Source organism: Punica granatum, chromosome 8 (genome assembly GCF_007655135.1).
Source record: "Punica granatum isolate Tunisia-2019 chromosome 8, ASM765513v2, whole genome shotgun sequence".
In the NCBI taxonomy this organism is placed as follows: domain Eukaryota; kingdom Viridiplantae; phylum Streptophyta; class Magnoliopsida; order Myrtales; family Lythraceae; genus Punica; species Punica granatum.
Window position 1 is genome coordinate 18,694,680 of NC_045134.1, and position 24,458 is coordinate 18,719,137.

General features: G+C 38.0%; 1 protein-coding gene across 2 annotated transcripts; it reads right to left on the reverse strand.

Moving 5' to 3' along the window:
• Nucleotides 1-401: 401 nt before the first annotated feature.
• Nucleotides 402-4,291, reverse strand: LOC116215893 (pentatricopeptide repeat-containing protein At4g32450, mitochondrial-like). Of its 2 annotated transcripts, XR_004158585.1 has the most exons (3): nucleotides 1,652-4,291; nucleotides 1,380-1,465; nucleotides 402-673 (listed from the first exon to the last, which is right to left on the reverse strand). XR_004158585.1 is itself a non-coding variant. In XM_031551703.1 (2 exons), exon 1 carries the CDS (start codon nucleotides 3,975-3,977, stop codon nucleotides 1,692-1,694), a length of 2,286 nt encoding a protein of 761 aa, XP_031407563.1. In that variant the 5' UTR covers nucleotides 3,978-4,291; the 3' UTR covers nucleotides 1,004-1,465; nucleotides 1,652-1,691. The 2 variants fall into 2 exon arrangements, 1 of the variants encoding a protein (XP_031407563.1); XM_031551703.1 differs by lacking the exon at nucleotides 402-673 and having other exon boundaries at nucleotides 1,004-1,465.
• Between the last annotated feature and the right edge of the window lie 20,167 nt (nucleotides 4,292-24,458).

Genomic DNA, 24,458 nt, shown 5'->3' on the forward strand with positions numbered 1-24,458 from the left:
GAGTTCAGGAATGTTGTGATCATGTGGTTTGATCAAGTACTTTATATGTAGCTTTTCTAGTAGTTTTACTAATATACTACTATGTTCTCATTATATGAACTCTCATAGATTTATTTATTATAAATATAATATCATTTACAAATTTTACGATAATTTTAAAGTAATTATTTTATTTATAAATTTGCAGTTACTCGATCAAATCGAGTGAACCTCACCATACCCCTTAAAGCTATTATTGCTACTGATCCGACTAGTAATGGCCCAGTTAAGTAATCCAATTTCAAATTTTTGGAAATATATATAATAAAATTCACTCGAGACACAATAAATACATAATTAATCTACCAACTTAAATGGTAATTATAACAAATAAACATTAAAATGGATATTAATATAAGGCCTTAAAATGGATATTAATATAAGGCCTTTATTCAATTACCAGTAATGAATTTACCATATCTATAGGATGTTTTGAAAAACTTATGGCTAAAAAAAGTAATAAAATTAAATATTTAAGAGGGAATCAATCACCAAGAGGAAAGTTCACTGTCCCACTCAACACAAAGGAGAGACAAGTAAATACGACTAAAGTTGTTACGATGCCCTCGGGGCTCACTGGTTTCGACCCGTACATCTCCGCACTCAGAGGGGAGCCACCTGTATATGTATTGACCTAAACACAAAGGATATATATGCATTTAATCACTAGAAATCCTCTCCTTTTGGAACTGCATGATCTGATGCACATAGCATGTTATGAAGAAGACCGAGCAAACACTACCATATGGAATTTATGTTTGAAGTCCTAATCATATAATATGATGTAGAAATGGGATCAGAAGAAGGAACCTTCGGACGTGTTTTATCCAAGAAACTCGACTGGAGCATCATCATCATTAATTGATCAGCAATTCATTCTAATAATATTACACAGCATAACTAGAAGATGCATGAATATTTATGCTTCTAACTATGAAAAGCTCATCTTTTTTACACGTAAATAAAGTCAAATTACTCTATATTATTAGAATCAATTGCTGATCACATCACATGCATATTTATGAGTCTCTGTACCTTACCTTCTCAACCTTTTGAATAAAAGTGCATATCCATATAAAGAGCTCATAGTATCATGTCCATCGATAAACAAATTAATTTGATAGACATATTACCGAGACATTGTCTCTTACTGTCTATATATATGAGCTTGTGTGCAACACAAACTAAACTGATCAACGGATGCAATGACTGGCTCAAGGAGCAAGTAAAATCAGTCGCAAAAGCCAGTTTCTACTCTATCATCAAAGGTAAGACTCCATATAGAGCATCAAAAAGTAACAAATCATTGAAAAATTTAACTGTCAAGCTCAAGAACTCACAGGAACTCAGTTCCTGCAATCGTTGCCTCGGTTTCCTGGACACAATGAGGCACAACGGGCTTCTTTTAATCATCACAATAAGCTCCCTGCAATCAAGAAAATCATCAGGCACCTCAAAGGGAGCTTCATTGACCAAAATCAAGAAAAGTAATCAGGGTATCATAGATTCCTCCTACATATTAAGGTAAAGCAGATATAGACGTTTTGCTTTATCATCAGATCAGATTCAATCATTTGTCTCCATTGAATAAATGATAGCGCAGTAGACTAACCTTTGAGTCATTTTCCTCCCACCAAAAATTATCAAAAGGATTACCAATAATCTTTGCATGAGCAATCCCCATCTTCAAAATGGTGGAACCGCTTGGCATCCCGCATTACAATTTTTCTTCCGACGAGCTTTGACATGAATTTCAGTGCATTATGACAATCCGGGCAAACTCGAAGATTCTTAATGATCCGAATCATGGATCGGGCTGGGGTGTCGAGAAGCCCTCGAGAAAAGGCAAGCCTCTCACTGTGAGCAAGGAGCGCATCCTCTTTACTCTCCTGGTCTACGTCGTGCAACACGCATTTTGTTTCAGGAACATAACCTGCCTCCTTCATGTGTACCCTCAACCTCCTTAGCTGTGCATAAAGTTGGTCTGTCATAGGATGAGAAGTGTCCCCTGCTCGATATTCATGAATCATGCTCCTAGCCGCTAAGATGTCCTTCTTTGCTGCTTTCTTCTTCTCTTCCTCTTTGGCCATCTCTAACTTGTTCACAGGCACGAGCCCTGACCTCGACTGCTCATTCAGGCGCAATGGGTCCAACTCCCCAATGATTTCGGCACACCGATCGCCAAGCTCTCTCTCTCCATGGATTCTACAGAGGTTCAGCAAAGTCTCCCACACCTCAATGCTCGGCTGAAAAGGCATTCTCTCAATGAACTCTAAGGCTTCATCCAAATGCCCAATTCTACCTAACATGTCCACTACACTCGCATAGTGTTCCATAGAGGGAATGATGCCATAATCTTTGGCCAAAGACTCAAAGTGCAACATCCCCTCATGCGCATCACCCACAACACCACAAGCAAAGAATACCGAAATAAACATTTGCCCATCAGGTTTAAATCCTGCTTCTTTAAATTTTGTGAAGATATCAATAGCTTCTTCTCCGAGGCCATTCTTTGCTAGCCCTGCGATCATGGTGTCCCAGGTAGTCAAGTTGCGCTCCCCCATCTTGTCGAATACCGCAAATGCTTCCTCTATGGAACCACATTTTAAGTACATCACCAAGATTCGGTTGTACATATAGACACTGACAGGGGATATGCATCGCATGATGTGCTCGTTGACTGCTTTGGCTTCTTTGATAGCTTCATTATCCCCGCAAAGCTGCATCAACTGCACATAGCGAGGCAAATCCAACAGAATATGATTGCTTTCCAGTAATGTCAGAACTTCCACCACTTCCTTAACTTTTCCTTCTCTGCACAATACATCAAACTCCTCGATAGAACCTACATAGCCGGTACTTTCGGGACCAGAAGATTCCTCTTTTGATTGAGAACCGTTCACGGCTTGAGGAGAGATCGAACCACTTTGAGTATAATTTGGGTTCATCTGACATTGCCCATGATAAGGGCTTTGCTGGCTCATATTATGGTTGTCTTGAACATTACCACTATTCCATATGCTTTGACCAATATTTTCTTGGGGTCTAGCAAGATTATGCGGGTGATTTCCGACACGTTCCTGCAAGGTCGACGGCAGGCCCTGGGGATAGAAGCTATTTGGTCTAGGACTTGCGTCACTAAACCCCTGACCATGGCTATTGCCCGGAGAATACATGCTTTGCCCGTGCCCGATGCTCGGAACCTGACCAGTGCTCTGAAAATTACTGCTCTTTGCAACATCATTATAATGTCGTAAATGCCCAACATTCTGATTTTGATAGCTATCTGCATATCCACTTAGGTTAACTGTGCTCGGCTGAGTCCGGTTGTTGAAGCCCCCAGTCGAAACCCCACTCTGATAGCCATTTGCATATCCATTCACGTTAACTGCACTCGGTGGAGACCCATTTTCAAAACTCCCAGCAGACGCCCTGCTCTGATTCTGTTGAAACCCCCTAGGTTTCTGCTCAAGACCCATCGAAGTCTGGCCACGAACTGCACTGGAGCTCTGCTGCAAATTACTAGAAAACTGGTCCCAAAACTTCGCATTATCCCCTGCTCTTCTATTCTGATAATCACCGCCTCCATAGCTTTCTCTATAACCTCCAATTGAGTTATCACCAGACCCGCTCGAAGTGTAACCGCTAAAGTTCCCGTTTTGACCATCTGAGTGCCTCCCAAATCCACTTCTAGTGCTTACGCTCTGCTGAAAATCGCCAGGGGAGTTTTGGTAATCGGAGCAGACCCCGTCAGGGTTTTGAATATTGGCAGGCAAATCATCATTACAATAGCCATTTGCGCTGGGCGAATCCAATCTTTCAGCTGCAGTGCTGAGGTTTCTCAACGGACTGAGGCACTTGATTGGATCCAAAGAACATACCTTGGAGATAGACTTGAGAGATTTCGCTGCTGCAAGAGTTGCTCTCTTTGAACTCATCTATAGCTCACCCCGGCGAGACGAGGAAGAGAGCGAGACCAGAGAGGGAAGACAGTGACCTAGCGAGAGAGTGGCAGCCAAACCCCAAAATCGCCGGAAGAGCTGACCAAGAGCACGACCAGCAGCGGGCAGAAACAGGCCGAAGCTTGAGGTGGTGAGTTGAGCTGCAGGGCCGACCAGTCGAGCGCGACCAGAAGCGGGCAGGAGGCAAAGCTTGCGGCTAGTTCAGAGGAACACGAAGGAGAACGATAGGGTTTGGCTAATATTGAAATTGGGAAACAAAATAATGAAAATTCTAAATTGGGATGCATGTCCCTTGATGATACCCTCACACGGCGTGGACGGATATCGAGTATATGAATCGGTCGAAATCTACCCGTTAAGGTAAGGTAATTCGTATTGAAAATAGAGTAGTATATTAATATTAAAATAAAGAATTGATAAAAATCAATTCTGGTTCCAATTCCTTCATGTAGGGTAATCAGAATCGAAATTGAAAGAGATACTTGCACTCGAATAATAATTTCTCCCATTTATATATTTTTATATTTAAAAATATAGTCATTAATTTAAAAAATTAAATCTATGTCGATATTTTTTTGCGTGATTACTGATTATAAATGAGACATTTTCGATTTTATTTAGCGTGACAAAAAAATTTACAGGTTCTAACAGAGTATCCGGAACTTGTGGTATAATACAGATTCCGAGCAGGTTCCGGCTTCATGACTCAATAGGATAGAGTTTGGTTAAAAAATTTTAGAACCTGTCATTTACAGGGTAGTATTCGGATACTGTGAAAAAAAGGGTACTCGGACACGCACACCTCTACCCTCACATATATAAATGTGCTTTGAATATTTACAACGGTTAATAACATAAAATGCACGATATTTACTCGAATTCTCAATTCTAGTATGATATTTTCCAAATAGTATAGAAAGACACGATTTTGTTACACTTTTAGCACGCTGTGACTAGCTTATCAAATTTAATGGAAAATTCTGATATGTCACGTTAATGGAGCTGACGTGGATGGCGGAAGCTGACGTGGCCACTCTCCCATACTCCAAGCAGGGCCCATTGTTGCCTTCTTTCATTTTCCCTCTTCTATGACAAAATTAGGGCACCGATTTCACAAATTGGGGGAAAAGGGAGAAACGGAGCAGAGAGCACGGAGCATAGCATGGAAACAAATAGCGCAAGCTCGATTAATAGTGCATCATGGAGACAAATTAGGGCAGAAGAAGCCAATGCTTGATGGAGACGAAATGGATTGATTATCTATATTAATGGGAATTGATTGTTTGTTCATTATGGTCATATGAGAATGGTTATTACTTTTGGTTCATATTTTTTACTCGATTATTCCTTTGTCTTCGCTCTGCAACCAATAAATATTCTCCCACTCACAATGACAGTGGCTTTTCTCAACGTCTTTGTTCAGTTTTTGTTTTGTTGTCCCAAAGTCTGTACCTTTTTTTGCATCTCTTTGCTATCATTTTTTTTTCTTCTTGTAACATCAACCGAAACCCCATATTCTTTTTCCAATCCTAGTTTCCCTTTCCTCCCTGTGAAGCTTTGTTTTCACTCGACAATACTCAGAGCTAAACAACCTCATATGTGTCTGGTTTGTTCTTGTTAAGGATCTGATCATCCATATTCCTTGAGTTGAAGCGCTGATTTTTCTTATTATTTCAGTTCAAAAATTATGTTCTATTTCTCATTTTATAGCTTGATTTGTGTTTTATCAACTCAACATCCTTTGAGGTTTTTCATTTTACATGTTTTTTTCCCATTTTATTCTTCAATAATTGCCTCTTTTTGTCCACACAGATGTCTCAAATATCCATCTTGCTAGTTTTGTGTGTCCTTGACTGCACTAGTTTTATGTTCTTTTACTATACCTTGAAAACCCCTTTTCTCTATCAATTATCATTTGTCTCTTTATTTTCAGGAAGCATTCTCAAAAGATTTGTTATATCAGCAACTAGAGGACATATATTGTAAATCGGATACAAGACACACAATAAGGAGATGACTATCAATTGATGGGAAAGTGTGGAAATAAACAAAGCTACTGAAGAATAGTTGTTAAAACATTGTTGATTTGAAAATAGAAAATATTCCCCTCCATCGGTCTATCTACATCCAACAACACTATATATCCATAGAAACTCAAACCTACATCAGTCAGTCATATCCACCCTAATATATCCATAAAAAAGACCAAATATATATCCAAAAGAAGTCAAAGTTGTTGCACAATTGTATCTAGATCAACTGCACCCTAATATATCCACAAAAACATTCCAAACATTTCTCATATTGTGTGACTTTCTTCATTCTGTTGCTGCTGCTTCTTTTTGAGTTCACGACTTTGCTTTCTTGATGTTGAAGTGGTGGTGCTTTGCTGAGAGCCAAGACACTGTTGCTCATGCACTATGTTTCCTCTTGTGGTTCCTTCCCTTTAGTCGCCCACCTCCTATTGTTGCCGCAATTGATGTTGTTGCCCTTTATACCGTCACACTTGTACTACTTGTTATACCACATGCTGTTGTTGATGATCTTGAGTTGAGGTTGAACTTGTAAATTGGCCATTAAATCTACCCATATATGTGGTTCTCATTGGTTCCCCAAGCATCTACATGTAAACATGGTGTTAAACTTGATTTCTTACAATTTCTATCAATAACAGTAAAAAGGAAATTTCAGTTCACTTACATGAATGTATATAAGATTTGTTTCAGTACTAAATGTAGCCCCAAATCCCTTTGCCACATGTGTCGTTTCTTTGTATATAATACTTTACTGAGTTCGACTTTTGCCATTCCTTTTAACCTGTAAAGGACAGAGATATTAGGACTAACAAAGAATTATATCCACATTGTTCAATTACTTATCAACAAATAATTCTTACTACTAGTTTTAGATGGTTTCTGAATATGTGTAGACTCAACTTGACCTCTTTGAATATCAGCATACTCGACTTGGGCTCTCTGACCATCAGCTCGATTAGCAGCTTGGGCTCTATAAATATCAACAGACTTAACTTGGGCTCCTATCTCTACTGGAGGCCTCATCTGTGGCCTTCCTTTCTTCTTCACATGTTCATGAATTTGAAAATATACTAAAAATCATATAACATTGAATAGAGAAGCATATTTTTGAGATATGAACTTACTTGAGTGGATGATACAGTAGAAGCAAATTTTTTCCCCTTGTTTGGACATGTGCTTTAGTATGGTCAAATTCACTGCAAATAATGCACCTCATCTCAATACCTTCCTATAAGTCCCTTTGGGATGTCTTACTCTTTCAGACTTATCTATTTCATTCGTCCTTCATTTTATTCTTCTTTAGTCTACCTGCTTGCCTCCTCAATAGTAGAGGTAATATAGGCTCAGAGTCAACTGGTTCCCACAACCTTCTTCCATTCAAAGGCTCAAGAAGATGGTCATATGCCTTACAATACGTGTCCTCCTTCAAATAATCACTGACATAGTCTTTAGGAACATCACCATCCATCCAATCTATAGCAGAAAATAACATGAGGATAGGGGATCCCAGTTAATGCTCACACCCTACATGTACATGTCTTCACTAATAGATTAATAACAAATGCATTATCTCCAGCACAACCACAAACTTTCTGTTTCCAAAATATGTGGACTTACAAAATCCACTAATCAGCTTGTTCTTCTCCAGCTTATCCCTCACTCTTGGGCATAAAACATCGGTACTTATATATGCATTAATCAGCTTGTTCTTCAATATATATGCATTAAAAATTTCAGACATGTTGTTATCAATTACCTCACATGTGGTCCAAATTCTTGTTTTACTCGTACAAAACTTCTCCAGTCCAATGCTCATGAAATCATCTCGAGCCCTTTGAGAATATGCCTTCATCTTATTCATACACCTCCTGAAGTCTCTTTCTGTTGCGCTCTTCACTGCCTCCCAGAACAAGTTCTTCAAAGGATCTCAAAGATGATTCTTCTTCCAATTGACATAGATATGCCTTGCACAATTTTTATGCTTGGCATTGGGCATGAATGCTCTAACATCATTTTCAAGTCCCTAAAATAGAAGAAAGTAACCACTTATAAGATGACGAGAAAATGCAAAATAATAAGTAGAATGAACATAAAATGAGCACATCCTTTTGTTGATCACTCAAAATTGTCTAGCCAAAACCATCACGTATGTTTAAATCTTCAACCAACCTAAGCATAAACCACATCCAAGAATCTTCATTCTCCCCCTCAACAACAGCCCATGAAATTGGGAACATCTGGTTGTTCCCATCTCCGCCGACTACACTAAGTAACGCCTACTCATGTCTTCAGAAAACACCCATCCAGACTTATCACAGGCCTACATCCATCCATAAACCCATCTTTCAACCCTTGAAAGCACATGTACATCCTCGTAAAAATTACAGCTCCACCAGGAGCAGTCTTCTCGACAAGTAAATCAAATGAACTCTCCTTGTTCACCCTCTAGAACTCTTTTTAAATAAGATGGTAGCATGATGTACTGATCTTCCAATGACTCATTTATGATCTTCAGAGCTCGAGCCCTAGCACTATAACACTTTGATTTGCTTACCTTTATAGCAAAATCTTTCTCGATAGTGGCAATCATTTTGTTATATTCCATTCTGAATTTTCCTTGAATCTCTCCAAATAATAGCCAGCAAACCACTTAGTTGAAGCTTGTGAGTTCCTCTTGGGCCTAAAGCATTTGTGCTCTGAATAGAATGTCCTAATTACAAAGGCATTTTTTTGTGTGTCCACGTTGCATATATTGTCCAAAAGGACATTCTTCAGCACATTTAGCCTTCATTTTGCTGTTACCAGACCTAAACCACTTAATAGACTTGCTATTATAAACTGCATAATCTTGGACAATGTCCTTGAATTGTTGTGGAGATTGAAAGCTCATCTTCTCCGAGAAACTATAATCTCCCTTGCCCCTATAGCACTTCCCTCTCGGCTTTTCCTTTCTCCTTTGTTCCTCCCTTTCATCTTCACTGGTGTGAGGTGTGATGACTTCGTCACTATATGCAGCATAATCACTGATATAAGTATCTTATATCAGTAAATCTTCAGGAACATAATCATATACTTCATCATCAAAGTCCTCATTACTATTTTCATCGTCACTATCATGCTCAATCATTATCATCGTCATCACTAGCATCCCCGTTATTACTGTTATCACCAACATCCCTGTTATCATCTTCATCATCAGCATCCCAATTATCATATTCAACAATAGCATTCCAATTATTATCTTCAACATAGAAATAAAAGTTTGTGTCCATCCTGAAAGTATCAAATAAATCATTAAAATATGCAAAGATACCTCACAGAAATCAAAGTTTGTGTGCTATTGATTGCAAAATGGAAATAAAGTTTACAAATACCCAAGTAATTCATGAAGTAACAGCGGAACACATTCATGTTCCTTTATATTTGATGCAAGATAGAAAGAGTATAAAATGAAAGGAGATTCATAGTCAATAGCTCATGGACCTACATTGATTTGCGTAGAAAAGTGGTGGAAAAAAGATGGATTGAAGGGGAAGGAGAAGAGATCACAGTAAATCTCAAAAAAAAATGTAGCAAGGAGTTAGAAAATTGGAGCAAATATATTGAAGAGATGTATTGACAGTAAATGGCATGGTTGAATTGGATAAAAGTTAGGAAAAAAACATGATTTATCTTGACTAAAGGGCAGGGGTGAATTGGATAAAGACTGGGTCCTGCATTCCTTCTGTCACAAGTTCGAAGGAATATCTTTGCAGAGAATGGCAAGTAACCAAGCTACCTAATGAGTTGTTCTAAACTCCCTAAAGGCCTCAAAGTACCAAATAAATCACTAAAATGTGCAATAAAATATTGTTTTTTCTTAATAAAATAAGCTTCACCCAACTATACTAATAAGCACAGCAATATCAACGCCATTAACCCAAATAAACTAATCGGCAAAATCAACACCTCATCGAAAAAAACCCTTGCTTGTTTTCATTCACATTAGCTAAAACATTGAAAAAGAAGCAAACTTACATGTTGTTGGGACCCGCAAACAAACAACTCGAAAATCTCCCTCGATTCACACCCGTGCAAGGCACCAACCCTACTATCATGGGTTAAACTGAAGAGGGGTTATTTTGTAATAAATAAGGAGTATTGGAAGAGTAATGGGAAGATAATATCTTAAGGGTGAACTTTTAATTTCTCTTAGTTAGTTAAGGAGATCAAATCCAATATAAAAAGGATCACTGATGTAGGCCTATTTGACTCAGCATCAAATTTTAACTCACTCTGTATTTTCCAGGGATATCCGAACTTTGTTAACTATGTAGCTACCACTTCGCTTTGATTAATAAGATATGCATTATTCAGCGAATAAAAAGGATCACTGATATAAGATTGAGGTTATGCGTAAGAATATACAAAAATTCCTTTCTTCGAACTCCCTTCCTCCTCTTCTTTTTCTCTCTACTATCTTTTTTTTTTTTTGCTTCTTCTCTTCTTCTCCCTCTCTGGTACCTCTTCCTCCCTTCTACTCCTTTTGGTCCAATCCATAACACCTACAAACCCTTGAATCAGCTCAATCTCTCACAAATCTCCCTCGATTCATAGCAAGGATCTAACCAATTTCACATGGCAGCCAAAACCCTAACCTCTTGTGTGAGGAATTAGAATTAGTGTTCTTCCTTAGATGTCATGGATAGGGCATGTATTGTGCCCAATTTTGCTTGGACATTTTTGTCTGATCCAAAATAGAAGTCGAAGAAGGAACTAAATGGGCAAAAATGAATTTTCATCTTAGTGGCCCGCTTGAAGTGCAACAAAATCATTAAGTCGTGTCTTTTTATACTATTTCCAAAAGGTCGTGTTAGAATTAAAAATTAGAGTAAATATCGTGTTTTTTTATATGATTAACTCTATTAAAAATACATTTTAACCAATAATGTTTTAATCGCATCATAAATTCATCGGCCTCATCCGTAGTTATCACATTTTTTTTTTTGCAGTAGATGGGGTGTTCATATTAAAAGTCGCCACGTGTTCTTCAACTGAACCAATTTAATAAGCTAGTCCAGTCGTCTAAAAGACTAACAGATTTAAAAAAAATGGGATGGGTTCAAAGTTCGAGGAAAACAAGAAGAACAACTGGCGATTACGTCTGGGCTTCAAAGTTCAAATTTATTTTAGATGCGTATATAATCGCGTGGGAATTATACATTGTTGATATTTTATTTGATACAAATTAATGAAATCAATTTATAGATATTAGTTGTGAATATACAATTATTTTTTCTACTCAATTTTGTATATTAAGGATTAAAAATAGATTAATCATTAATCGGTACACTAAGTATGCCATGGTGTTTATGACAAGAAACGTTAAGCTCAGGTATAGCAACTTTCTCAACAAAAAAATTTTATGAGATAAACTATGAAATTTATTTATCATTTTACATTTATGTGAAAGGGTATTAGTTTCTATAATAAAAAAATAAACGTTTCGATTGCTTCGTATCTGATCAAAACAAATAAGTAAATAAGTAAAAAATAATTCAAAGTAAAACGTATGAATAAAATTTTAGGGAAATGAGGTGTATTCTTAATATGGGACTTAATCAATTTGGTAATTGATAAAATTGATAAAATGGAAATCGTGGGAGAAATGGAATGTGAATAAAGAGGTATTCAACCCACAAAATTGTATTACATTTTGGTACCATTTGTTAATTGATTGATATGAAGTTTATATAAGTATATAATTATATGAGAATAAGGAGGGGTCGGTTGATATGATACATATAATTGTTTTTTATAATTGAATTAAAATATACTTTAATGGGGTTAATGTACTATATAGATTTTTTTAATATTGACTTAAAGTATACTATGTCATATGAATGGCTTGGGAGAGCTCCATTGTTACTCTCATTTAGCTTAATTATATAGATTGTATATTCAATTATTCGATTTTTTTTATTTACAAAAATAATATTTGCAGCATCTATATATTTATATATATCTATATATCTATATATAATACTAAAACCCGGGGCGAAGCACCTACAAGTGTCATGTAGGATGAGCATACTCTACCACTGAGTGAGTTTTTGAGTCATCACTAACAACAATGAGACATTTGACGCAAAACTATTATTACCATAGTTGAATTGGAAAGTACAAAGGTCCGTTACGTAAATGATCGTTTATTGTTATACTCGATTGGAATTTGAAAAGACATTAAAAAGTATAAAAGAGCAACAAATTCATTATTCATTTTCTCTTTTGTGTTTTTTCCTCAAATAAAGCCCCGTGAGCAAAGGGCATTGATAAGATGAAGATAAGAGAGTGACACCTTTGACTATCATATGAAGCACCACTAATTGGTACTATGTTTTTGCTTTGGTGATTAAATCTTAGATCGAGTAATTTTTATGATAGTTTTTCCAGTAATAGTTGTTAGCAAACGTTGGCACCATCACATTTTAGATCTTATCACATTTTAAAAGCATTATTAACTAACTGATAATGCACCTAATGTATGGGTAGATCAAGAATGGTGTAGTATGTACGAATCTTTTTTTTTTTGCTTTTCTTTGTTTCTTGACATTCTGAACATGGTTATCATAGTTATTCTTTATCATGGTTCGTCTCCGAGTGTGGTAAATCAAATCAAGCTTTTTGTTCTTATTAAGTCAGACAATAACTAGTACGGAGAATTTCTTGGGGTTTGCTCCCTCTGCTTGTGGGTTAATCACAAATTGTGAATTCCCCTTTCTGTATTGGTCTTTTTTACCATTTAAGACATTAAACTTCAACAAAATATTGTCATACCATATCAAAGTTGGGAACACAAGGATTGAGTGGTCAAAACAAGTCAAGATTCAGTATAGTTGTGCATCTACATAAAAGGACCTCATAGAGCCCTACTACAAAGCAAAACAGAATGGATCTCAAGATCCCATGAAAATAGGATGACTAGCTAACAATATCAGATATGTTACCTAATGGACCCGTAATATACATAGCAACAAATATACATAATCTTCTTCTTTATGTATGCAAGTTGTTGAGAGCATTAGTAATTGCAATGTCGACAACATGAGAACTTTTTAGTAGCATAATGATATATTAGCTAATGACTGAACAATTTTCTTTCATCTTTTCATTAACTCATAACCCCCAATATTCTTTAGTAGCATAATTGATGAGGCTTTCCCATTGATTTCACGAATATATTCAGAACCAATTAGACATATCATATATGCACAAAACCAGTCGAGCAATGCATTACATCTCATCAAAAATAAGAAGCATCTTCATCTTATTAATAGGAGAATCAATCCCAAGTACAAAATAAACTTGATAGAAAACTGGTCGATACTACTTTTCTAGAAAAGAAAAGAAACTCATCGTTAGTGGCAACCTATTAAACTGTTAACATGGCAAAAAAACCTTCTTGGCACAAAAAGATAAATGCTCAGAATCAAACTCAGTGACTACCAACCCTTTGAGGTTATATCGAAAGCAATCCTTTGTCGAGCTACTTTTTCTTATGAACAAAAAAGACATAAGAACATGATTATTGAAAGCATTCACATGCCGAGCTACTTTTTCTTACGACAAAAAAGATATAAGATCATGATCATCGGAATCATTTGTATGTCGAGCTATTGGCATTCGTAGCCAATAGGGAGCGTATTGGTCATGTTTGGTTTCAAAATATTTCATTACTCTGCTTTATTTGAACTTGTTAAAGACAAAGTTCTTGTTGGTTTTTAGTTTTTGGTGGGACCCATCAGTTTGAAAATATGCCACGACTGAACAAGCTTCCTGCTTGGTCGAATTTTCTTTTTTTTCCTTTTTCGATGCCTTCCTGCTATTGTGGAATTTGTATTTGTTGACCCCATCCCTTGAAAAGTCACGAGGGCATTCCTTTATTTGCTGCCATGTGCTTCCTGATGGTGGAATTTTTTTTCTCCATGCCTTTCCCTTTTTACTATTTTTACACAGAGCACCATACGATGAGATTCGTTTAACGAACGTGCTGACGATCAAGTATTTGTTCATCACATTTTTGTAAGAAATATTATGTATTTACAAAATTAAAAAAATAATCTCTCAATTAAGTGAACTCTCATGTCACAATATATTCAATAATTTGAGTGAGATATTCCATATCTTGTGGATTGCAGAGAATATCCTTTTGATTTATAAGGAAATATTATTTTGAGGGGTCCCTAGCTTAGCCTATTTAAAAGGACATGTATTTCCATCTAAACGTCCCATACATAAATGTTAGGAGCTAAAAGACACTTTTAGTCTTATTTGTTTTATAAGTCTATCAGGAGACATGTGGAAATCATCGACGTTATCAAGGAAATGGCTGGAGGTCAATTTATTCCGCTGCGTAATATATTATTAATATATTTAAAATTAATCTTACAGTTGGTATCAGAGCCAACATTCATGTCATACTTTGATGCTATGGTCGTGCTTGATGATTTTATAGTATCATGCAATTAGGGTTTACGATTTACCTGTTGATTAAGGTTGATTGAATTTTATTCTTGCAATTAGGGTTTCGATTATTGCAATATTATTTGATTTTATGTGGTTAATCTGTATTCAATCTTAATCAAGACGATTAGGGTTAATTAAAGCAAATTAGGAATTAGGGTTTTCCAGGGCGTAGGGAGGCCGCGGCCAGCCTCAGGGCGGCCTAAGGAGGCGGCCAACCTCCACCCTAGTCGGTAGTCCGATGCGATTGGAAGCGAATCGAACCCAGACCAGAACTTATCGTGGTCTGCAACCTCGCTTTGTGGCTCATGAGGCGTAATCGCGGCCAAGTGAGGATCGGCATCCACGGCTAAGGGGCCTCGGGTCGTCGATTGCACCTGCCACCGTGTCGGAATCGAGCCAGGACGGAGTGGATCGGTAGCAGGTCGTTCGATTGCTGTTTCACTGAGTCGGAATCGACTCATAGCTCTCGGCCCAAGCTTCCTACCCCCGAGCCTCCGCTGCCTCTATCGATCTTCCCCGAGCCCTTGCAGAGCAATCTCCCATTCAGCTTGACCCCGATGGTCACGGCCGGAGGTGGCGCAGTCGTCGCCGTCACGGTGGAACGGCAGTGACCAGTGGCAATTACACGGGACCGAGCGGAGGCTACGGGTGGGAGGTGGCGGCGTTAGGGTTCGCAGGCTTGGGGTGAGGAGTCGGGCGGAGAAGGTGAAGTTGACCCGAACTGGGTCGATTCGGTTTTCACCCGATCCAATCTCTGCTCGCTCCAGCTTTAGTCCGACCCGAATTAGTGTTGGGCTTTCGGCCCAACTGAACTGATCCGACCCACTTCAGTCCTTTTGGGCTGGGCTTGGGCTTGGGCTCAAGCCCATTAAGTCAAGCCTGGTCCAGTGGATTGATTTGACCGGTTCTGACTGGTTCGGTCAAGTTTTTATCCGGTTCTGATTCTATGTAGTGTGGTTTAAGGATATAGGAGTAGCCAAAGCACTCTATATAAGGTAAATCACGTATACTTAAACTACAATATGGTTTATTAGCATCAAATTGTAATCGAGTCGTGAAATTAATAGTTTTGCCCCAAAAGGTAGTTATTAGTCTTGGGACTTAGATCAGTCTGAGAAGGTATATTTTGGTGGTATGGTGGCATTGTTCTATGCCCAAAGGATTAAGGAATAGTTTCATTGTAATTATCAAATTTGTTTGTCCCACTAATAAATTCACGCATTTTTGCGACCTATCTCCAAAGGGAGGAGGAATTTACTGTATATGGTTATTTCTTATTTTACATAGCACTTAATTGATGTCATTGATCTTTGTAGCTCTTCCTGAATTTGTTATTGAAAATATTGCTTATGTTCCTATACTTAATGGACAAAATTTTTCTAACTAGGATGAGTCAATTCTTTTCACTCTGAGGTACATGGACCTAGACTATGCGCTCCGTGAAGAGGAGCCATCTGCTCCCACGGATACAGATGCGCCTGAGGTCAAGGAGAAGTATGAGTGGTGGGAGAAATCCAACCGCTTAAGCCCTCATGAAGTCTTGTGTGAGTAAAAGCATACGGGGAGCTGTTGATGAGGTGATGAAGGCTAAGGATTTTCAAAAGGCAATTAAATAACAATTTGCCAAATCATATGAGGTCTTGGCAAGTACCCTGATGAAGTGGCTGACTAGTAATACCTTCGACAGTTCAAAGGGTGTGCGTGCGCACATTACGAAAATGAGAGACTTGGCAACTCAACTCAAGACCCTAAAGATTGATATCTCCAAGCCATTTCTGGTTCACTTCATTCTCAACTCTTTGCCAGCTGAGGTACATTCTCAACTCTTTTCTAACTAGGATGAGTCAATTCTTTTCACTCTGAGGTACATGGACCTAGACTATGCGCTCCGTGAAGAGGAGCCACCTGCTCCCACGGATACAGATGTGCCTGAGGTCAAGGAGAAGTATGAGTGGTGGGAGAAATCCAACCGCTTAAGCCCTCATGAAGTCTTGTGTGAGTAAAAGCATACGGGGAGCTGTTGATGAGGTGATGAAGGCTAAGGATTTTCAAAAGGCAATTAAATAACAATTTGCCAAATCATATGAGGTCTTGGCAAGTACCCTGATGAAGTGGCTGACTAGTAATACCTTCGACAGTTCAAAGGGTGTGCGTGCGCACATTACGAAAATGAGAGACTTGGCAACTCAACTCAAGACCCTAAAGATTGATATCTCCAAGCCATTTCTGGTTCACTTCATTCTCAACTCTTTGCCAGCTGAGTATGGACCTTTTAAGATCTCCAACAACACACATAAGGAGGAGTAGTCCATTACAAAACTCTTGACCATATGTGTTCAAGAGGAGGAGAAGATGAAGCAGGACAAGCCTGAAGTTGTCCATTTGGCTACCCGTCCAAAGGGTAAAGGCAATAAGGATCATGGGAAGAGTCAGTATAAGGCGCCACTAAGACAGATGGCAATAAGGTGAAGTGCTTCTTCTGTAGGAAGAATGGGCATGTGAAGAAAGATCGCCTAAAATATAAGAAGTGGTTGGAAAAGAGATGTATCTCAATTTGTTTAGTATGTCATGAATTATTTTTCGTTGAAACTCTTAAAAATACATGGTGGATTGACTTCGGTTCTTCAATCCATATTGTTAATACCATGTAGGGATTTCTCAACCTAAGAAAACCGACAGAAAGTGAGAGGTTCGTCTACTCAGGGAATAATAGACGCTCTCAAGTCGTTAAAGTTGAGACACTTAGAATAATTCTATCTTTGGGATATGCTTTAAATTTGAATAATGTTTTTTACATTTCAGACTTTTCTAGAAATTTGATTTATATTTCCAGACTGGCTGTATTTGACTACAAATTTCTATTTGAGAATAAATGGACTATTTTTAGAAATAATTTTGTCATTGTTAGTAGTACCATGATTGATAATCTCTTTAAAGTTGATTTACATCTCGACTTTGAGCAAAATTATTTATGTTTGCATGCGACTGCTAGTATTAAGAGAAATCATGTGGATGAAAATTACTCTTTACTTTGCAATAAGAGGTTAGGACATATCTCTTTAGAGAGGATTAAGAGATTGGTAAAGGAAGGAGTCCTAAAGATTCTGGACGATACCGACTTTAAAACTTGCTTGGACTGCATAAAGGGAAAGCAAACCAACAAGACATCCAAGGGTTCTCGAATGAGTTCTAAGCTTCTCAAAATCATACATACTGATATCCGTGGTCCATTTTCGACCCCTGTTTTAATGGTTAGAGATATTTTATCTCCTTTTTTTTTATGACCATTCCAGATATATGTATTTCTATCTTCTAAATGAAAAGGCGAAAGCTCTTGATGCTTTCAAATCATTTAAGGTAGAAGTAGAGAAACATAAGGACAAGAAAATCAAGATCGTTAGATATGATAGGGGTAGGGAGTACTACAGGCAATACACAAAGAATGGACAAAAGAGTGGTCCATTTGCGAAATTCCTCGAAAAGAAGGTATAGACTACCACGAGACCTTCTCTCCAATTTCTAAGAAGAACTCGCTTCGGATAATTATGGCGTTGGTGGCTCATATGGACTTAGGGTTACACCAGATGGATGTGAAAACGGCTTTTCTTAATGGGGATCTTGATGAGGAGGTATACATGAAGCAACCTGAAGGGTTTAATGTTGATAGTCATAAATTGTGCAGGTTAACGAAATCTATATATAGACTAAAACAAGCATCGAGCTAATGGCATCTAATGTTTCACAAGGTCATCATTTCATTCAGATTTTCTAAAAACCTTGTTGCTCAATGTATATACCTGAAAGTCAGTGGGAGTAAGTTTATTTTCTTAGTCCTATATGTAGATGACATACTCCTTGCAAGCAGTGACTTGGATCTGTTGGAAGAGACTAAACAGTTTTTCTCTACTAATTTTGAAATGAAGGATATGGGTAAAGCCTCTTATGTCATTGGTATAGAGATTCACGGAGACAGAAAACAAAGAACTATAGGACTGTCTTAAAAAACCTACATTGAAAAGATTTTGCAGAGATTTGGTATGAAAGATTGTCGACCTTCTCTAGCCCCTGTAATCAAAGTGGATAAATTCAATAATGACCTTTTACCTAAGGATGAGTTGGAACTTGAGCAGATGAAGAACATCCCATATGCATCCGCAGTTGGGAATTTAATGTATGCTTAGGTCTGCATGAGGCCTAACATATGTCTGGCGGTTGGATTGCTGGGGCGTTGCCAAAGTAATCCTGGGATCCAACATTGGGTTGCTGCAAAGAACGTGATGAGGTATCTTCAGGGAACCAAGGACTACCAGTTGACCTACATGCATACCAACCATTTGAGGGTGATTTGTTATTCAGATGCTGACTTTGCCGGATGTGTAAATTCCAGAAAATCTACTTCAGGGTATGTGTTTCTTCTTGCTAGAAGAGCCATTTCCTGGAGGAGTATCAAGCAGTCTATGGTGGCTACATCTACTATGGAGGCAAAGTTTATTGCATGCTATGAAGTCACGACACAGGCACTATGGTTGAAGAATTTCATAAGTGGTCTTCAAGTTGATGATACGATACAAAGACCAATCCAGATCTATTGGATAGCACAGCTGCAATGTTCTTCTCTAAGAATAACAAAAGTGACAGCATAAATAAACATATCGATATCAAGTATCACAGTGTAAGGGAGTATATCAAGAAAAAACATGGTGATTATTGAACACACAAGTACATATGCTATGATTGCAGATCTAATGACTAAAGGTTTATCGGTAAAACAATTTATTGATCATGTTGGAAGTATGGGTCTACAAGCCGTGTAGTTTTTCTTGATATATTTTGGACAATTATGTATTACTTTTGTTATTTTAGAGAATAAAGTTGAACTCTATTTCCCATCAATTGCGCAAATAAAGTATTGAATTCATTGAGATATAAAGTAGGACCTATGTAAATTATGTCGAGTTACAAATTTTCCCTAAAGTGCTTATTTTGGGAGTGTTATACATCATGACACATGGTTGGGAAGTAGTCTCTTGCCAGGTATCACTGCCATGGTTCATGTGTAGCATTCTCAGGGTAAGTGGGAGGTTTCCATAGTTAAGGGAATGTCAAGTTTGGCCAAATAAAGTTTATCACTTATAAATATTTGTGTCATGGGGCTAACTGGAAGAATGTAAGAAATATTTTGTATTTACATAATTAAGGAAAGGGGTATTTACTTAAAATGGCCCATGGTTTGTCCGTTTTGTCAAATCTATCATATGCTTTTTTTTTGTCAAATCTATCATATGGTTTACTTTTTACATCAAATCTATCCCGGCGTTATCTTTTCCGTCGACATCTAACGGCCGTGCTGACGTAGCACGTGGAGAGATAGTGGGCCCACTTGCCACGTAGGCGCCACGTCAGCTCAGCCGTTAGATGTTGACGGAAAAGATAATGCCGGGATAGATTTGATGCAAAAAGTAAAACATGGTATAGATTTGACAAAAAAAAGCATATGATAGATTTGACAAAACGGGCAAACCATGGGCCATTTTAGGTAAAAACCCCTTAAGGAAATAATCTCTCAATTAGGTGGCCCTCATGTCACAATATATTCTATGATTTGAGTGAGATATTTCATATCTTGTGAATTGCAGAGAATATCCTTTTGATGGAATGATGTATAAGGAAATATTATTCCGAGGGTTCCCTAACTCCGCTTATTTAAAATGGCATATGTCTACATCTAGACGTCCCATATGAGAAGGTTAGGAGCTAGAAGACACTTCCAGTCTTATTTGTTTTACAGGTCTATCGGGAGATGTGTGGAAATCATCGAGGTTATTAAGGCAATGGCTGGATGTCAGTTTATTCCGCTATATAATATATTATTAATATATTTAAAATTAATCTTACAATTTTATCAATAAATCGCCAGTGTAGAAGACATTTACAAAAATAGATGTCTACATTAATTGCATGGATTTAATTAAAATTGGCAAAATCAATTTCCAAATAGAGAAAATATTGCTACTTATTTTAAATACAAAGACCTTAGTGCATGTCATCACCTTTTTCTCTCTACGTGCCATAACCGATTAGCGATATGGTTGCGTACAACATTCATCTCGGGACTACTCATGTCCACTTTAGTTTGAATTCCTGGTTGTTCTGGTGGATTTCGAAATTCATTGTAATCCGCCCAAGTATCACCGTACTCCTCAAATAACCTGTCGTGGTAATGATTGCTGCGAATAAAATTATGCAACACAAAACAAGCAAGGGCAATTTGTCCTTGTCTATGCGTTTTGAAGTTTGGCATCAAATTCATTATGGCGAATCTCCTCTTCAAAATACCAAAACAATGTTCGATGAAATTACAATCTGATGCGTGGCTCCGATTGAACAGCTCCTTTTTTGTTGTCGGCGGATTGTCTTCACCGAAAATACTTTAGTGATACCGTTCCCCCTTGTATGGAGCCAAATATCCCGGAATATTGGGAAACCCTACATCGACAACATAATATTGTTATGGAAATAACAAAAGGAAAATTACAGTTAAATACGTTAGGGCTGAAATTTTTTGGAAAATAGAAAGTTTATCAGCAAATACTCACCACCACATGGCGCTGGAAATAATTCTAATGTGGCAGCTTAGGAAAAAATTCTTGAATCATGTATCGAACCCTCCCAACCCATCATGACATATGTAAACATCTTATCGTGGGAACAAGCGCCGAGCACATTTTGTGATATCTCTGTATTCCGATTGCGATAAGCTACTCTTTTGTCCTTAGGGACACATGCAACCATATGGGTTTCATCCATAGCTCCGATGCAATCTTGCGGGGCAATGCAAAATTATGTAATTTATATAATCTTATGAAATGAATTATTATAGTATTGACTTATCAAAAAATACTTTAAAGAAATGCCATTACTGATAATTTTCAATTTCAGGCTGTACAACAACGTTTCTATGTCTTATATAAATCGATGTTAAGGCTTGTATTCCTCGGAGAATTTTTCTAATGAGTTTTTACCCCAAATGGTCCATGGTTTACCCGTTTTGTCAAATCTATCATATACTTTTTTATGTCAGATATATCTCACGGTTTACCTTTTGCATCAAATATATCTCGGCGTTATCTTTTCCGTCGACATCTAACAGCTGTGCTGACGTAGTGCCCACGTGGCAAGTGTAGGCCACTATCGCTTCACGTGCCACATCAGCACGGCCGTTAGATGTCAACGGAAAAGATAATGTCGGGATAGATTTGATGCAAAAAGTAAACCATAGGATATATCTGACAAAAAAAACATAGGATAGATTTGACAAAACGGGTAAACCATGAGCCATTTGGGGTATTAACCCCTTTTTCTAAATGATCGTGACACCGTCTCCTTGGAATGTTGGTACCTTTCCACCACTACTGCATATCCCATACTATGTGAAATAACCAATAAGAATACTACGAGCATCTCTTCGACGGTGATACCATTCCTAGTATCATTGATGCCACATTGCCGTCGAAGTGTGTCACAGAGGTTTTTCTAAATACGTAGGATCCCATTATGAAATTCTCGTAGTATCTAATATTATTCCCCAAAACTTCAAGCGTGTACTCTCTTCCTTGAAGTTGAGAAGTTCTACATGAGATGTTCCGTCTAACCTGTTCTTCGACCGCCGCAACTTGCATTATCAAAAATAAGAACCACCGTTGCCTAATTTCCATCTCTTCGTTACTAGAGCTATCGCCATATTGCAAAGTGTTATTCCTTGGCATATTTTCTTTTAATTGTGAGCCTATAACAGTGGAAGGAAGTTCATGAACATGTCATTAAATATAAAACACAATAATTCATAGCCATACACAATAAAAAATTCCAAGCACACATAAAACATAATCAAGTCAAGATATCAAAACACACATAACAAACATAGCCGTACATGTAATGTCATAACAAAGAAAAAGAGATGAGATTATCGAAAAATTTCAACTAAACATAAAGCTGAATCCCGAGCTCATTCAAGAGTCAAAAAGATGCTGTAGCTTTTGTGCTTCTTCCGCGTAGTACATGAAAAGCCTCCTCATTTTGTCATCAAGGAGAGCTAAGCTGTCAGTTATGTACGGTTTAAGCGGGATTGTCGGTTTCAATTTATCCAACTCCACCATGGCTTCCTCGATGCTATTCCTCTCAGGCTTCTCAGGACTGGAAACGGACTTGCTTCTCTGTGACGACAGTGGGGTGCTCTTTGGCTTCTATTTGAAACTGGCCTTGAACAAGTCCATGCACTCCTGTAGTTGTGAGCTTGTCGATGAAGGTCTTTTGTGCACTCGACGTCGGGACTCAAATATAATAGGCTCTTGAACCTAGACGGGGTTATTACTCTTGTCGGAGCCTTCTTCGAGGTTGATAGGCTATTCTTGCCTTTTCTTAGATGTTGATAGGAATTCCTCATGCAGTTGTCCTTCCTCATCCGAAGTCCTCGGTCTATCGGTCGAGGAGATGCGGAGAGTAACGGTAGCAGTTGAAGCACTGGAAAGCTCATTCAACAGGCGGTAGTGCTTCCAGCCTTTGGTTCGGAATGTCTTGAAGGCCCTGTTCTTTTGCACGATGAAAAAAAGATCATTGAACAAGACACTTCATTAAATACGAAGCAACCATACAAAGAGAACCTATAAACAAAGGACATGCACATATATATTAAAATGAAGCAGTAATATAGTCACCATTTTACCTTGAAAGACTTATCATATTTCTGAACTGATATTATTAGGAATTCAAGTTCACGCTCAAAAGATAAGAAAAAGATTGATATGATGTTATGCGAAGTCGGCAAACAAAGATTGTACCTTGATAAACGTATCACATACATCGGGAGTCACCTTGATAATATTAGTGTCGTCATCCCATCCGACTCCAGTATGGTTAAGCAGTTCGGTGCATTGCTTGTACATGGTCTTCAGTCTTGTCGCCTTGTCCTTTATCTTATAGGAGCACAGTTGCTCATCGGGAAATTGCTTTCCCATATCTACCGTCATCTCATCCTAATCCCTTTGCTTTCAAGATGTAGTGTGGCTCCTTTTCAACTTGTCAAGCATGATATGAATGAAAGCCAACTCCATCTGATCAGTCAACTCGAGAATATTCCAATCCTTAGGAACCATAATGGATGCATTTGTCGAAGCAGAACTTCCACACGTAACAGGCAAACAACATGAATAACAAAACATAAACAAGTTGCAGCGAAACGGAATGCAATTTATAAGAAGTCGGCCACATTCGCATTAACTTAAAAAAAGCACAAATCTGAAGTGTCCATTTAGCACAATTGAAGACACTTGCATTTGCAAAGCATCATGTGCCCTAAAAAGAAGGGCATATATGTATAAGCATTTGGATTTCCCATATATTCTATTCAATCTTGCTTTAGATAGTGGGGAACAATGACATTAGACGATAGATTTCAATTACTCAGCAATACAACAAAAACTAGTGTACTGTCATGAGAGGTTTTTTTTTTTTATGAACTCCACCATTTATTCTTTGTCAGCACCCCATTTTGGTCCACTAGCTCTAGCAGATAATATCAGCAGCCACCCCCTTGACCACGGCCCGACAAGCATGACAAAAGAAGGCCTAATAAACCCCGGGCTACTATTCATAGTTGGGTAAGCAAGGGCAACCACACGATCATGAAGCGCGACTGCGGAAAAGCCCTAGGGCTTCCGTAAAGGTCACAAAAAGCAACCAAAGAGCCCAAACATGTATCAAATCCCGGGATGACAAAGGCTGGCTCACTGCAGCATTATTCATCGCCATAGCGTCAAAAGATACCTAATACGGGGCTCTAAAAGTAGCTCATGATGCCAAACTGACGAATTTCATCTCCGTGCACATTACGCAAATCACTTGCTTGAGCCGGGGCGCT